This window comes from Pongo pygmaeus, chromosome 9 (genome assembly GCF_028885625.2).
Source record: "Pongo pygmaeus isolate AG05252 chromosome 9, NHGRI_mPonPyg2-v2.0_pri, whole genome shotgun sequence".
NCBI classification, from domain to species: Eukaryota; Metazoa; Chordata; class Mammalia; order Primates; family Hominidae; genus Pongo; species Pongo pygmaeus.
In genome coordinates, this window is record NC_072382.2 from 76,598,353 (window position 1) to 76,611,479 (window position 13,127).

Consider the following 13,127-nt stretch of genomic DNA (forward strand, 5'->3'; position numbering starts at 1 on the left):
ACACCATAATTTATGTAGAATGGCAGAAGAAAAGGGTTTGTAAATCAAATTATCATTGAAGTGGAGCACAGCTTGGCTTCTAAGCCTTCTAAGGCGACATAAGGCCCATCTTATGTCAGTGGACATGGTACTTACTTAAATTCAGAAGATATCCTAGAATCATAGCAAGGAAAAGAATGTGAGACAATAGGGAAGGAAAATCAATGTTCTAGATAAGCTTATAATTGCCAAACATTTTTTCTTTACAGTGTATTTAATGTATTGAATAGCTTATTTCTTTATATCTACTTTCAATCAAAGTGAATTTCTCAATTATTTGTTAATTTTTATTCTGGAACAAAAAAAAACCCCCGTTAAATTTCACATCAAATTTGTCACGCACTTAAATTGTTCATTAAAGAAATTGATGTTTCTTAGCAATAATCATTCCCTTAATATTTCAAACCCTTTTGATTATATAGCAAAATAGTACTCCTGGCCCCAAAGCCATAGGTATAATTAAATTTTACGAAAGACCTAAATTTAAAAAGTTTTTTGAGGTGTTCAAAGATTTTTTTGACAGGTTGATAGAATTGATAGGTGCTAAAAATAATCATTCTCACCAGCTCCGAGGGCATAGCCTTCCCCCCCAAATCCAGTCATTTCCAGTATGTGTGTAATGTGAAGCATGGCATGTGAAGCACGACATGCTTACTGCACAGTTAAACTGTTGTTTTGAGGAAAAAGGCTATATGGAACAAGGTACAACCCCAAATCTGGAGTGCGTTATATCCAAAGGGTGTGGTCATTCCTTGACTGACAGGCCACTCATCCATAAACAAAGCAAGTCCTGCCAACTTGAAATCATAAACTGAGCAGGATCACCCAAGGAGGCTTAAGAATCTGGAATCTCTCTTGATTGGCATTGACTGTGTGGTGGTGAGAAGAGACAGCTCCTGCTAGTGGGTAGTAAGGTTCCACCTGCCACAGGGTGCTAGAATGAGAGTGCGAAGATGAAGAGGCCAGGCCAGTAATCTATGATGTTGGGCCAGACGTGGGCTTCTCAGGGTAGGAAGATCAAGAAATGAAGTAGGGTCTTGAAGCAAGCAAGCCATAGCAGAACTAGAAAACTACATCCTGCCTTTGTTTTTTATGTCTCTTGCTTGTTTGTTTCCCCTCTTTTCTTTTGCTCCCCACTTGGTAGTGGCATAAAAACATAGTGAACATTCTATCATGTCATGGCTATTCAAGGAAAAGGATTTATGTCCTTGTTTGACCAAGAGCTCAAAGGAAGTGCTGTACTCCTGGGTTCCCAGTGTGGTTGTTGTGATAGCAATAAACCAAGAGAGAGATGCCAAGTGGGAGGTGGAATTCAGGAAGATGAGAAATGCAGGGGTAGGAGTTGGGGGACAGATTTTCTCTTAACATGAAGGATGTCTGGATATGCTATTCTTTCCTCAGCCTATGAGAGAGTATTGGTAATGTTCACTGGAGAAGGACATTAGTCTAACATGAGGCTACATACAGAGTCTTGGCAAAGGACTAACTCTCTAGTCCTTCCCGCCTCCCACGCCCTCTTGCAGGAAGGAGGCAGCAGAAAGCTGTGGCATTGATAAAGGACCCCATAAGCTGCATTTTGAACACCTCTAGCTCAATTACTATTCATACACATCTTCCCTGAGAGACCCCAAATGCAATGTTGCATGTCCAGAGTCAACTGTGTTCTGTTAGCTAATTGATGTTGGTTGAAACATAAGGGGAGAATTGAAAGCTAAGACTTCAGAAGTATATACTGGATGGATGAAGGGCAAGAAAGCAGACTGGAATGGCTGAAGCTGCAGCAGAGCGAAAATTCTAGAAGGAAAGAGACAGAGACTTTCATGCTTGAAAGCATTCATTTGCAAGGAATTGAGTGTGCTGGAGAAAGGGGTTTTTGGTGGCAAGAGAATGAGAGACATCTGGAGAACATGTAGGGAAAGGAGAGAGAAAGAAGATGCCTCAATAGCAGAGAAGGCTGGAGGCATCCAGGAAGTAGGATCATAAGGCATCATGTGGAATGTAGGAATGGAACCAAGATGTGCTAATTACCACTATGTGCTAGGCACGAGCTGTTCTCCTGATTGTCTCATTTAATCCTCACAATGTCCAGCACACTGCTGGCATATAGTAGGCACTCAAAAATATGTTGAATATTTAATATTAAATAAAAATAAAATGTTTAATATTAAATCAATGAAAGTGTGAACAATCCTAAGAGATGTCTATTACCAATTACATCTTATGGATAAGAACCTGAGGCCCAGAAAGGTTAGGAAACTTGCCCAATATGTCACAGCTAGGGAGAGGTAGAAGGACAATGACTTCAAAGTTCCAGCGGTGGAAGGTGGGGGGTGATTTGTAAAGATCCTGTGGGTAATCTAGAAAAAGGTATGGTGCTTGGGTGTTGCCCAGAGACTGAGAGAGGGAGGAAAGAATGAAGGGCCAAGGGAACTGGGCTAGGGAGGAGGGCGAGAGGCCACTGGGAAAGAATTCTTCTTCTGGAAGAATGGGGACCCTGCAAAGGGCAACATCCAGGCTAACGCAGCAGGTGAGCTGGGTGGGGACAGGACGGAAGCACAGCCTCTGCTGACATTGCAAAGGGTCTCTGTGGGCAGGCAGGGATCTGAGGTGGGAGGGATGGAGAAAAGGGCTACAGCGGTAAAGTGAAAGAGCCAGGCAGGCTGAGATGGAAAATACTAACAGCTTGCGCATAGGACAGGGCAGAAGAGAAGGCTTCGGCGGGAGGTGGCCTGGGAGGCGGCTGGGGAGAGGGTGTGGCCTGGGACTGGAGGGAGGCTGCACGCTAGGCCTGCGCTGAGGGTCCTGGGCCCCGGGCAGCCCGCGGGGAGGGTCTGTGTGGTGACTCCCCCGCGCTAGCAGCGGCCGCGTCTCACCTGTAGGAGCTGCTCACTGCACTCGCCACCTCCTCGCGGATTTGCCGGTTGAGGGCGTCCGCCGCGGCGCGCCCCCTGCCAGCCTCGGGGCCGGTGGCCTGGACCTGGGCCTGGGCCGCGGGCAGCGGCGTCTCCTCGTGCCCCAGGCCCTCGGCGCGGCGCACCATCCAGGCAGGCCCGGCCTTCCTGCGCGTGTCGCGCTCGTCCGCCCCGGACGCCTTTCCGGCCGCCAGGCCACCCACTCCGCCGGGGGCCGCCTCCTGCTCCCGGGCCTCAGCGGCGGCCTGCACTGGCCAGCGCTCCTGGCTCTGCGGCCGGCGCTTGGGCGCCCCGAGGATGGGCGCCGACGCCTGGGAGGCCGCAGAGATCTGCACTGGCTTGGGGATCCACGGGTGGTCTCCGCGGCGCGGCAGCGGCCAGGCGCGGAAGTCCTTCTGGTACTGGGTCTCGCGCTCGAAGGGCGCGTCGGAGGGCTGGTATTCGCTGCGCGGCCGGCAGCTGGGCTCGGGCCGCTGCACCTTCCAGGCGCGGTAGTCCTGCCGCATCACCGAGTCCGCGGGGCCGGAGGTGGAACCGGAGCCCAGGCCCGGGCCCGGCCCGCTCCGGCCGGGGCCCGCCGCCGGCTCGCGCTCGCCGCTAGGCCCAGGCGCTGGCCCCGTTGCCCGGGCAACTGCATCCAACTCGCCCTGGGCTGGCTGCGTCTCTATGGCAACCGCGCGCGCTGAGGGGGGCGCGAGCGCCGGCTGCGCCTGCTGCTGCTGCTGCGGCGGCGGCGGTGGCTGCGGCGGGGCGCCCGGGTGCTCGGTGGCCTCCGAGTACTTGGTGAAAACCAGCGGCACAGCGATGTCCGCTTTGTCCAACTGGTTCCAGAAGCGGGCGATGCAGCAGGCCCTCGTGATGCACGGCCACGCCATGATGCTAGCTGAAAAGCCGGCCTCCTCTTTCTTCTTGTGGTTCTAAAGCAAGTCTCTAATCTTCCTTCAGCCTCCGATCCTGACCGGCCAATGTGGTTCCCACCGTTTTCTACCCTCGATCAGCCGGAGCTAGTTCGCCCTCCTCCCTCAGCGAGCACCCGGGGAGAGCTATCCTAAGAGAGTCTGTAGAGTCCCTCGATTACCGGTCGCAAACGCCTTTGGGAGCGCAGTCTGCTGCGGGCGCCGAAGGGTGAGAGGCACGGCGTTCCCGAGTCCCCGGCGAGGGTGTCTGGGACGCGCCCCTCCCTGCGGCTGCGGCGGCGCACAGACCTCGGTCGAGCGAGGCGACGTGAGGAGAGGTGGCTACAGGCTTAAGCCATGGCGCAGAGGAGGGGCCGGGCGGTGTGGCCGCAGGGTCCGCGGACCGGGCTCGAGTCTCCTTCCTGCCGGCGTCCTAGTGCAGCCGGCCACCTAGCAGGGCTGGGAGGCCATCACCTCCAGCGGAGACTGAGCATTGCTGCCTCCGCCGCTGCCCGCGAGGATGCCGCAGCCGCCGCCGCCACCGCCTCTTCTCCTGGGAGGCGACCCCACCCTTTTCTGCAGCTCTCGGTCTCCGCCGCTGCCCGCGAATGATGCTGCAGCCGCTGCCGCCGCCGCCTCTGCCTCTGCTGCAGGGAAGCGGCCCCACCCTTTTATGCCGCTCAGCAGGGAGAAAAAAATCCAGGAACGATGCTGACTGAAAGAGTGCTGCAGAACAAAACAAAACAAAACAAAAACACCTGCTATCGTCAGCTCGCGCTGCTGGGAGCTTGCCTTCTCTCGCCACCTCCCTCCGCCCTGGCAGCTCCTCCCTCCTCTACTCCCGGGCAACAGCAGAATCTGGGGCCGTAGTGGGTTCAAGTCCCAAGCTCCTGAGGACTTTCTGTCCTTGTGCTTGTCGCTTCATCCCCAAGAGTCGGAGGCTCCTCTTTTGTAAAATAGGGCCAATCATGGGGGGGGGGGGTGGCTATTAAATTTTAAAACATGGAGGAAACTCCTAGTGAAATGTCTGTCCCAGAATAGATGCTTTGAAAAGGGGAGCTGCTGGTATTGGTCAAAACCGGCGGGCTGTGTTTGAGCCCAGTTTGGTTGCCTCCTGGTTCAAGCACTTGCCAGTCTTACGCACAGGCCTTGCTCAGATGTGTGGGAATGGGAGCATCAGGGCTGGTGGTGCCCTAGATGTTCCTTTCCTAGGGAATCTTTGCGAAGGTATGTTTTAGACTCCCCCAAGAACCACCCAGTCCCTGTTCAGTTCAGGTGCCACACTGGGGCAGAGGTAGAGAAAAGAAAATTCTGGAAAGTGACTTAATTGTGGAGGTTGGGGGTAGGTAGGAGCTGTGACCTAGGAAAGGGCAGTGCCTGGCCTGCAGGGGCCTTCTGGCACGTTCTCACTCCTCGCCGTTGCTCTTCTTCTATCTTCAAAGCAGAAGAGATTTTGGAGTCCGAAAGACCTGGTTTGGCTTTGCTACTCTCTGTGTCACTTGGGCAAGTTGAGTCATCCCTGGGTTTCAGTCTCCTCATCTGTAGAATGGAGGAAATACTAGCTGCCTCAAAAATGGTTTTGTGGGCCGGGCGTCGTGGCTCACACTTGTAATCCCAGCCCTTTGGGAAGCTGAGGCCAGTGGATCACCTGAGGTTGGGAGTTCAAGACCACCCTGGCCAACATGGTGAAACCCTGTCTCTACTAAAAATACAAAAATTAGCTGGGCGTGGTGGTGCATGCCTGTAATCCCAGCTACTCAGGAGGCTGAGGCAGGAGAATCTCTTGAACCTAGGAGGTGGTGGTTGCAGTGAGCCGAGATAGTGCCATTGCACTCCAGCCTGGGTGACAAGGGCAAAATTCCATCTCAAAAAGAAAAAAACAAAGTGGTTTTGTGAGGATAGTTAAGGACCCAGGGCAGAAGCTTTGAGTCAAATCTAATCTGCAGAGATTCAAATCCTGGCTTTTGTAGCTCTTAACTGTGTGGCAATGAGCAAATCACTGCAATCTTCTGACCTTCAGTTTCATCTATGAATGGGGGTACCAATACTGAGCTTGCAAGGTTGTTCTGAGAATTAAAATGAGATAATGCACTAAAAATGCTTACCACAACGTCTGGCATATGGCAATGGCTCAATAAATGGTAGCTATTAGTATCCAAAAGGCCTACCCAGAAGACCCATAAGTGGAGTATCCTAAGAAGCCACTTGGACACCTTCTCCAGGAGATCTCTTGTTCCTCCAAGTAACTTTTGTTGTGTCTTTGCTATCTCTCCATTTATGTCTCCTGCACTCCTCCACTAGCTACATCCACTGGACTTCAGCTCTTTTCCCCTCCAATATAGGCAGAGTTTTCAGTATCAGTTAAGCTGGGAGCATTGGTGTTTCAGGGGGAGAAAGTCATATATGTGTTTAGATTATAAATGGATTGCACAACACAGATTTTCTTTAACCCTAGAATCAAATAGGATGAGAAGGCAGCTCTGATTAGTCAATTATCTGCTGAACTTCCTCCTACTTAGGTCTTTGCCTCTTGGTGATTTGATTTGAGTTCCATAAATAAAATAATGCCTGGTGCTGTTTTCCAGTTGTTAGGAGATATATTTGTATAAAGAACATAATCTGGTCACACATTTCCTCCCCTCACCCCTGCAGAACTCCCTGGGATTTGGCTGATGCATTTCCAATAATGATTTCCAAAGGTTTTAAAAAGGCTAAAAATTGGAGGGAGGATGTCTATTCTGAGAATCACTGATAGTTTATCCTTCTTTCATTTAACAAGTCTAGTCTCCTGATGCCCACTTTGTGCCTTGAGGACTATAGGACACATATGGATTATAGCTCTGGAGGAGCCCTCACTTGAAGGAATGTGTTATTGGAGAACTGAGAGACAGACACGTAAGTAAATAATTATCAAAGAGTATGGTCAACATAACAGAGGTTAACACTGGTGCTGAATGAATGAGTAGTAAGAGATGAGAAGGAGTTCTCCCAGCATGAGAAGTGTAAGGAAAATTTTATCATTAACATCACCTTCCACATTTATTTACTTGGATTTGAAAAATGCATTCAACCTCCCTGGACCATCCAATGACCCTGTGGGACAGACAAGTCTAATGGTCATCTGTTATGTGGCTTATTTAGCAATCATTTGGGTGGTCACAGCACCTCATCATTTGACTTTTGAGTGCCACTCTTCTACTTTCAGGCCGTGTGGTTCAGGTGGGGGTAATCCTGCCCCACCTACCTTCCAGGGGTGACCATGTGACTCACACCTGTTTGCCAGGGGGATGCATCTTCCTGGTCAAAGTGACTAGTTTAGTGATGGGGGTGTGATCCACATTAGACCAGTTAAAGAAACCCCAGACTTTAGCTGAAACTATCCTAAAGACCCACTCTCCTTTTTTTTTTTTTTTTCTAGAATTACTAAAATGGAAGACTATGAAGCTATTGTTAGTGGTCATCTTTGCCATTACTGGTGGGGAGGCTTCCTAAGGTTGAAGCAAACATGGAGAAAATCAGAAGGGGGCACAGGATTCTGATGATATCTACACCCCAGAGCCCATTCTTCTCTTCTTCCCTATAGTAACAAAAGCCCCCAAGTTTTAGTTGGGCACTGGGCCACCCAACCAGAAACCACATTTCCCAACCATCCTTGCAGCAAAGAACAACCATCTGCACTTCCACGTCACTTCCTTAAAAGAAGTTGCTTGTGTTCAACTTTGTCTTTCTCCCCATTGGGTAGGATGTGGACATGGTAGAGGTGAGTTATCATTTGGGTAGTTAAGACAGCTCTGAAGGTTTTGGTGTTGTGGTTAAGAACATTCCAGTGCCAAGATTCAACCTTGGGGAAGGAAGGGGAGAGGAACAACACAGAAGAAACCTGTCTTGGATGATCCCATGGAGCAGAGCAGCCTAGCAGCCTTGGGCTACCTGCTTACTGCTAGACTGCATGCGAGAAAGAAATATAGTTCTCTCTTGTTTGAACCACTGTTTGGAGTTCTCTTAGTATTTTAGTCATTTGAGCATGTGGATCTGGCCATGCCTGAACAAATTTGAGGTATATAAAAGCAGTAGAGTACCAAAATACTGGGAAATACTATGATGTGAAGATACGAAGGAAGGAGTTAAAATATTCTAAAGTCCTTATTTGTTTGTGAGGAGAGTAGAAATCTTAACTTATTGTATTAGTCTGTTCTTGGACTGCTATAAAGAACTACCTGAGACTGGGTAATTTATGAAAAAAAGAGATTTAATTGACTCACAGTTATGCATACCTGGGGGGCCTCAGGAAACTTACAATCATGGCAGAAGGCAAAGGGGAAGCAAGGTACCTTCCTCATATGGCCAAAGTAGGAGGAGGAGAGAGAAGGGGTAAGTGCCACACACTTTTAAACAACCAGATCTCATGAGAACTCACTCACTATCATGAGAACAGCAATGGGAAATCCACCCCCATGATCCAATCACCTTCCACCAGGTCCCTCCCCCAACACTGAGAATTACAATTCAACATGAGATTTGGGTGCGGACACAGAGCCAAGCCATATCACGTATTAACCTAAAAAGTTTATGAACCTAAAAATTCACATTTAAAGAAAGAAAGAAAAGGGACTATAGAAAACTTTATTAAGGCCAGAAATAAGTACAGAGAAAACAGGGCAAATAGCAAATCCATAATAGGATGTTAGAAATATTTCCAAATATATGAGTGATGGGGTAAATGTAAATGATCAGAACTTTCCTGTTAAAAGACAGAGAATCTCAGATTAGAGAAGAACATAAAACAAAATAAAATGTACCTATACATTATTTTCTTATGAATTTTTAATGATGCTTTTTGAGACAGGGTCTCACTCTATTGCCCAGGCTAGAGTGCAGTGGTGCAATCATAGCTCACTGCAGCCTCAACCTCTGCAGACTCAGGTGATCCTCCCCGCTTAGCCTCCCAAGTGGCTGGGACTACTGGTGTACACCACCATGCCTGGCTAATTTTTGCTTTTTTTTTTTTTTTTTTTTTTTTGCAGAGATGGGGCTTTGCTCTGTTGCTCAGGCTGGTCTCAAACTCATGGGCTCAAGTGATCTGCCCACCTTGGCCTCCCAAAGTGTTGGGATTACAGGTGTGAGTCACCACACCTGGTCAGATTATTTCTGAGTGTCATATTTAAAATGCAAAGATGGCCGGGCGCGGTGGCTCACGCCTGTAATCCCAGCATTTTGGGAGGCCGAGGTAGGCGGATCACGAGGTCAGGAGTTCAAGACCAACCTGGGCAACATGGCAAAGCCATGTCTGTCTTTTAACAGGAAAGTTTTGATCGTTTACATTTACCCCATCACTAATTTATTTGGAAATATTTCTACCATGCATGGTGAAATCCCGTATCTACTAAAAATACAAAAATTGGCTAGGCATGGTGGTGCACCTTTGTAATCCCAGCTACTCGGGAGGCTGAGGCAGTAGAATCCCTTGAACCCGGGAGGCAGAGGTTGCAGTGAGCCGAGATTGCGCCACTGCGCTCCAGCCTGGGCAACAGAGCAAGACTCCGTCTCAAAAACAAAAATGCAATGACACATAAATATTGAAACAAATGATAGAAAAAGATGTAGTAGACAAGGCAGGAGAATACAGTCTGAAGGCAGGGAACCTAAGGCTGATTCATGCTGACTTCCTAGAACTGAAAAGGAAAATCCCACCTCTCCGTGCTCAAGTAACAAAAAGACCAGAGGCTACTACCTTTGCAACCTCCCACCATCACCTCTTTTCTGCCTTGCAGATGAAAAATGAAAGTACCTCTGATTGGTTCTCTCCTGTAGCCAATCAGACTGGCTGCAGGCCAAGTCTTCATAAGTAACTTTGTAACTTCACTTCAGCCTCTGATTGGTCACCGTCCACAACCAATCAAACTTGCTGTGGGCAACTACTTCATTTACATAGGGTGTGACCAATGGAAACCTTTAGAGGGTATTTAAACTCCAGAAAATTATGTAACTGGCTCTCTTGAGCTGCTTCCTCTATCCCACTGCCACTCTGTGGAGTGTACTTTTATTTCTTTTGTTGCTTTGTTTGTGCATTTCTTTCAATTCCTTCTTCAAAATGCCAAGAACCTGGACACCCTCCACTGGTAACAGTAGATAAATACTAGTGAAAATGAAAAGCTGATGCCGTTTTATTAATAACAGACAGATTTGGTTTTAAAACAAAAAGCACTATTATGAATAAAGAGGATCTTCATATAAAAATAGAAGAAACAATCCCCCAGAAGTATATAATGTAGTTTTCCTCTAACAATATAGCCACAAAATATAGAAAGCAAAACTTGTAGAATTTTAAGAAGAAATGCAAAAATCTATAATCATCATCATCATCATAGAGCTTTTAAAAATACATATGAGTAACTTATAAATGCAATACATAAAATGTTGTTAGGGATGTAGAAGATTTAAGTAATTAATAAGCTTGATCTAATGGGCCCCTCATTCAACAATTAGTGAATGTGTATTATTCTTAAATTTATATGGAATATGTAAAATTTGACCATGGGCCTAGGCCACAAAACAAATATGAACAAGAAGCAAGGACACATACATACCACATTTATGATGCCAGTACAATGATGTTAGAAATCAATAACAAAAAATAATCACAAGCCTAGACATATTTAGAAATTAAACTAAGAAAAACAAAAGAACATATTTCTAAATTAATTTATAGCTTTAAAATAGATTATAATAGATATTAGAAAATATTTAGAACTAAAAGGAAATGAAAACATTGCATACCAAAGTTTGTAGGATGCAGCTAAATACAGTATTAGTAAGGAAACTTATAACCTAAATACATAAGTTAGAAACTAAGAAAGACTGAAAATACGCTCACGATTAGACTCAAGAAGTTAAAAATCAGTGGCATGCACCTGTAGTCCCAATAACTCAGGAAGTTGAGTCAGGAGGATCACTTGAGCCCAGGAGTTTGAGGCTGTAGCATGCTGTGATTGCACCTGTGAATAGCCACTGCATTGCAGCTTTGGCAACATAGCAAGACTCCATCTCTAAAAAAAAAAAAACAACAACAAAAAAACAAAAACCATAGTACAGAGCAAACTCATAAGAAAATAAAAGGGGAAAAATAAAGAAAACAGCAAGGTGATTAAATATAAAATAACCATGCATTAGCTACTGTTAAGAAATCTAAAAGTTGCTTCTTTGAAATAGACAAATCTCTAACAAGTTCATCCAGAAACAGAGAGAGAGAGAGAAAGAGAGAGAGAGAGTATCACACATCAAAAATTTTAGGATTGTAAAGAGGGATGATTGTTGATATGGCAGATTGAAAGAATCGTAGATAAATACTAAGAACTACTTTCTTCTGATAAATGTGAAAAACTTTGCATGGTAGCCAGCCTCCAAAAAGGCCCACAGTGACCCTAACTTCCCAGTGTTCACAGCCTTGTGTAGTCCTCTGCCCTGAATCAAATCACTTAGAAATATGCATTTAAATTTCCTCCCTGTCTTTTCATGGCTTGTTAACTCATTTCTTTTTGGAGCTGGATAATATTTCATTATCTGGATGTACCACAGTTTATTCATTCACCTACTGAAGGATATCTTCGTTGCTTCCAAGGGTTGGTAATTATGAATAAAGCCACTAGAAACATCCGTGTGCAGGTTTCTGTAGGGACATAAGTTTTCAACTCCTTTGGGTAAATACCAAGGAGTACAATTGCTAGATGACACAGTTAGAGCATGCTTAGTTTAGTAAGAAACTGCCCAAATGTCTTCCACAGTAGCTGTACCATTTTGTGCTCCTACCAGCAACAAACAAGAGTTCTCATTGTCCCATGTCCTCTCAGGTATTTGGTTTTATCAGTATTTTGGATTTTTCACATTCTAACAGGTGTATAGTAGTATCTCATTGTTTTAATTGGTAAATCTCTAATAATATACCATGTTAAGCATCTTTTCATATGCTTATTTGCCGTCAGTACATCTTCTTTGGTGAGATGTATGTTCCAGTGTTTTGTCCATTACATTTATTTTTATTTATTTATTTTGTTAAGAGATGGGGTCTTGCTCTGTCACCCAGGCTGGAGTGCATGATCATAGCTCACTGTAGACTCAAGCTTCTGGGCTCAAGTGATTGTCCCACCTCAGCCGCCCAAGTAGCTGGGACTACAGGTGTGAGCCACCATGCCCGACTTTTGTCCACTTTTTAATTGGGTTGTTCATTTTCTTACTGTTGAGTTTTACAAGTTGCTTGTATAGTTTGGATGATAGCTTGATACCCTTCATCCTAAATCTTTTGCAAATATTTTCTCAGTCTGGTTTGTCTTTTCATTCTCTTCGCCGTGTCTTTTGAAGAACAGAAGTATTTAGTTTTAACAAAGTCCCATTCATAAATTCTTTCATAAAAGGGTCATGCCTTTGGTGTTGGATCTAAAAAGTCATTACCATGGCTGTTTGTGGTAGCTCATGCCTGTAATCCCAGCACTTTGGGAGGCTGAAGCAGGAGGATCACTTGAGCCGAGGAGTTTGAGACTAGCCTGGGCAACATAGCAAGACCCCATCTCTCTAAAAAACACAATTTTGTAAACTTAAAATAAATAAATAGTTATCAGCAAACCCAAGACTATATGTTTTCTCCTATGTTATCTTCTGAGAGTTTTATACCTTTGTATTCTACATTTATGTCTATGAGCCATTTCAAGTTAATTTTTGTGAAGGGTGTAAGGTCTGGATCAAGATTCATTTTTTTGGCGTGTAGATTTCCAGTTTTTCTAGTCCCATTTGTTGAAAAGACTACCTCTGCTCCACTGTATTGCCTTTGCTCCTTTCTCAAACATCAGTTGACTATACAGATGCTTCTTGACTCATGATGGGGTTAAACCCATTGTAAATTGAAAATATTGTATGTCAAAAATGCATTTATTACATCTAACCTACCAAACATCATAGCTTAGCCTAGCTTACCTTAAACGTGCTCAGAACACTTTCATTAGCCTATGGTTGGGCAAAATCATTTTTTAAAAAAAATCCCATTTCATATAATGAAGTCTTGAGTATCTCTTGTAATTTATTGAATAGTGTATTGAAGTGAAAAACTGAATGTTTGCACAGCAATCCCCCTTGATCTGTGCTTTCACTTTCTGTGATTTCAGTTACCAAGGGTATAGTACAATAAGATGTTTTGAGAGAGGGGGAAAAAGAGAGAAAGAGACCATATTCATATAACTTTTATTATAGTATATTGTTATAATTGTTCTATTTTATTATTTGTTATTGTTGT

The 13,127-nt window shown here is 45.4% G+C and overlaps 1 protein-coding gene across 1 annotated transcript in view; it reads right to left on the reverse strand.

The window, feature by feature from the left end:
• MAP6 (microtubule associated protein 6) overlaps positions 1 to 5,546 on the reverse strand; it is an 83,693-nt gene extending 78,147 nt beyond the window's left edge. Inside the window, exon 1 of the mRNA XM_054439860.2 lies at positions 2,913 to 5,546. Coding sequence (XP_054295835.2) covers positions 2,913 to 3,826 — 914 coding nt within the window. The 5' untranslated portion in view covers positions 3,827 to 5,546. The remainder of the gene's footprint in view (positions 1 to 2,912) is intronic.
• Positions 5,547 to 13,127: the final 7,581 nt, after the last annotated feature.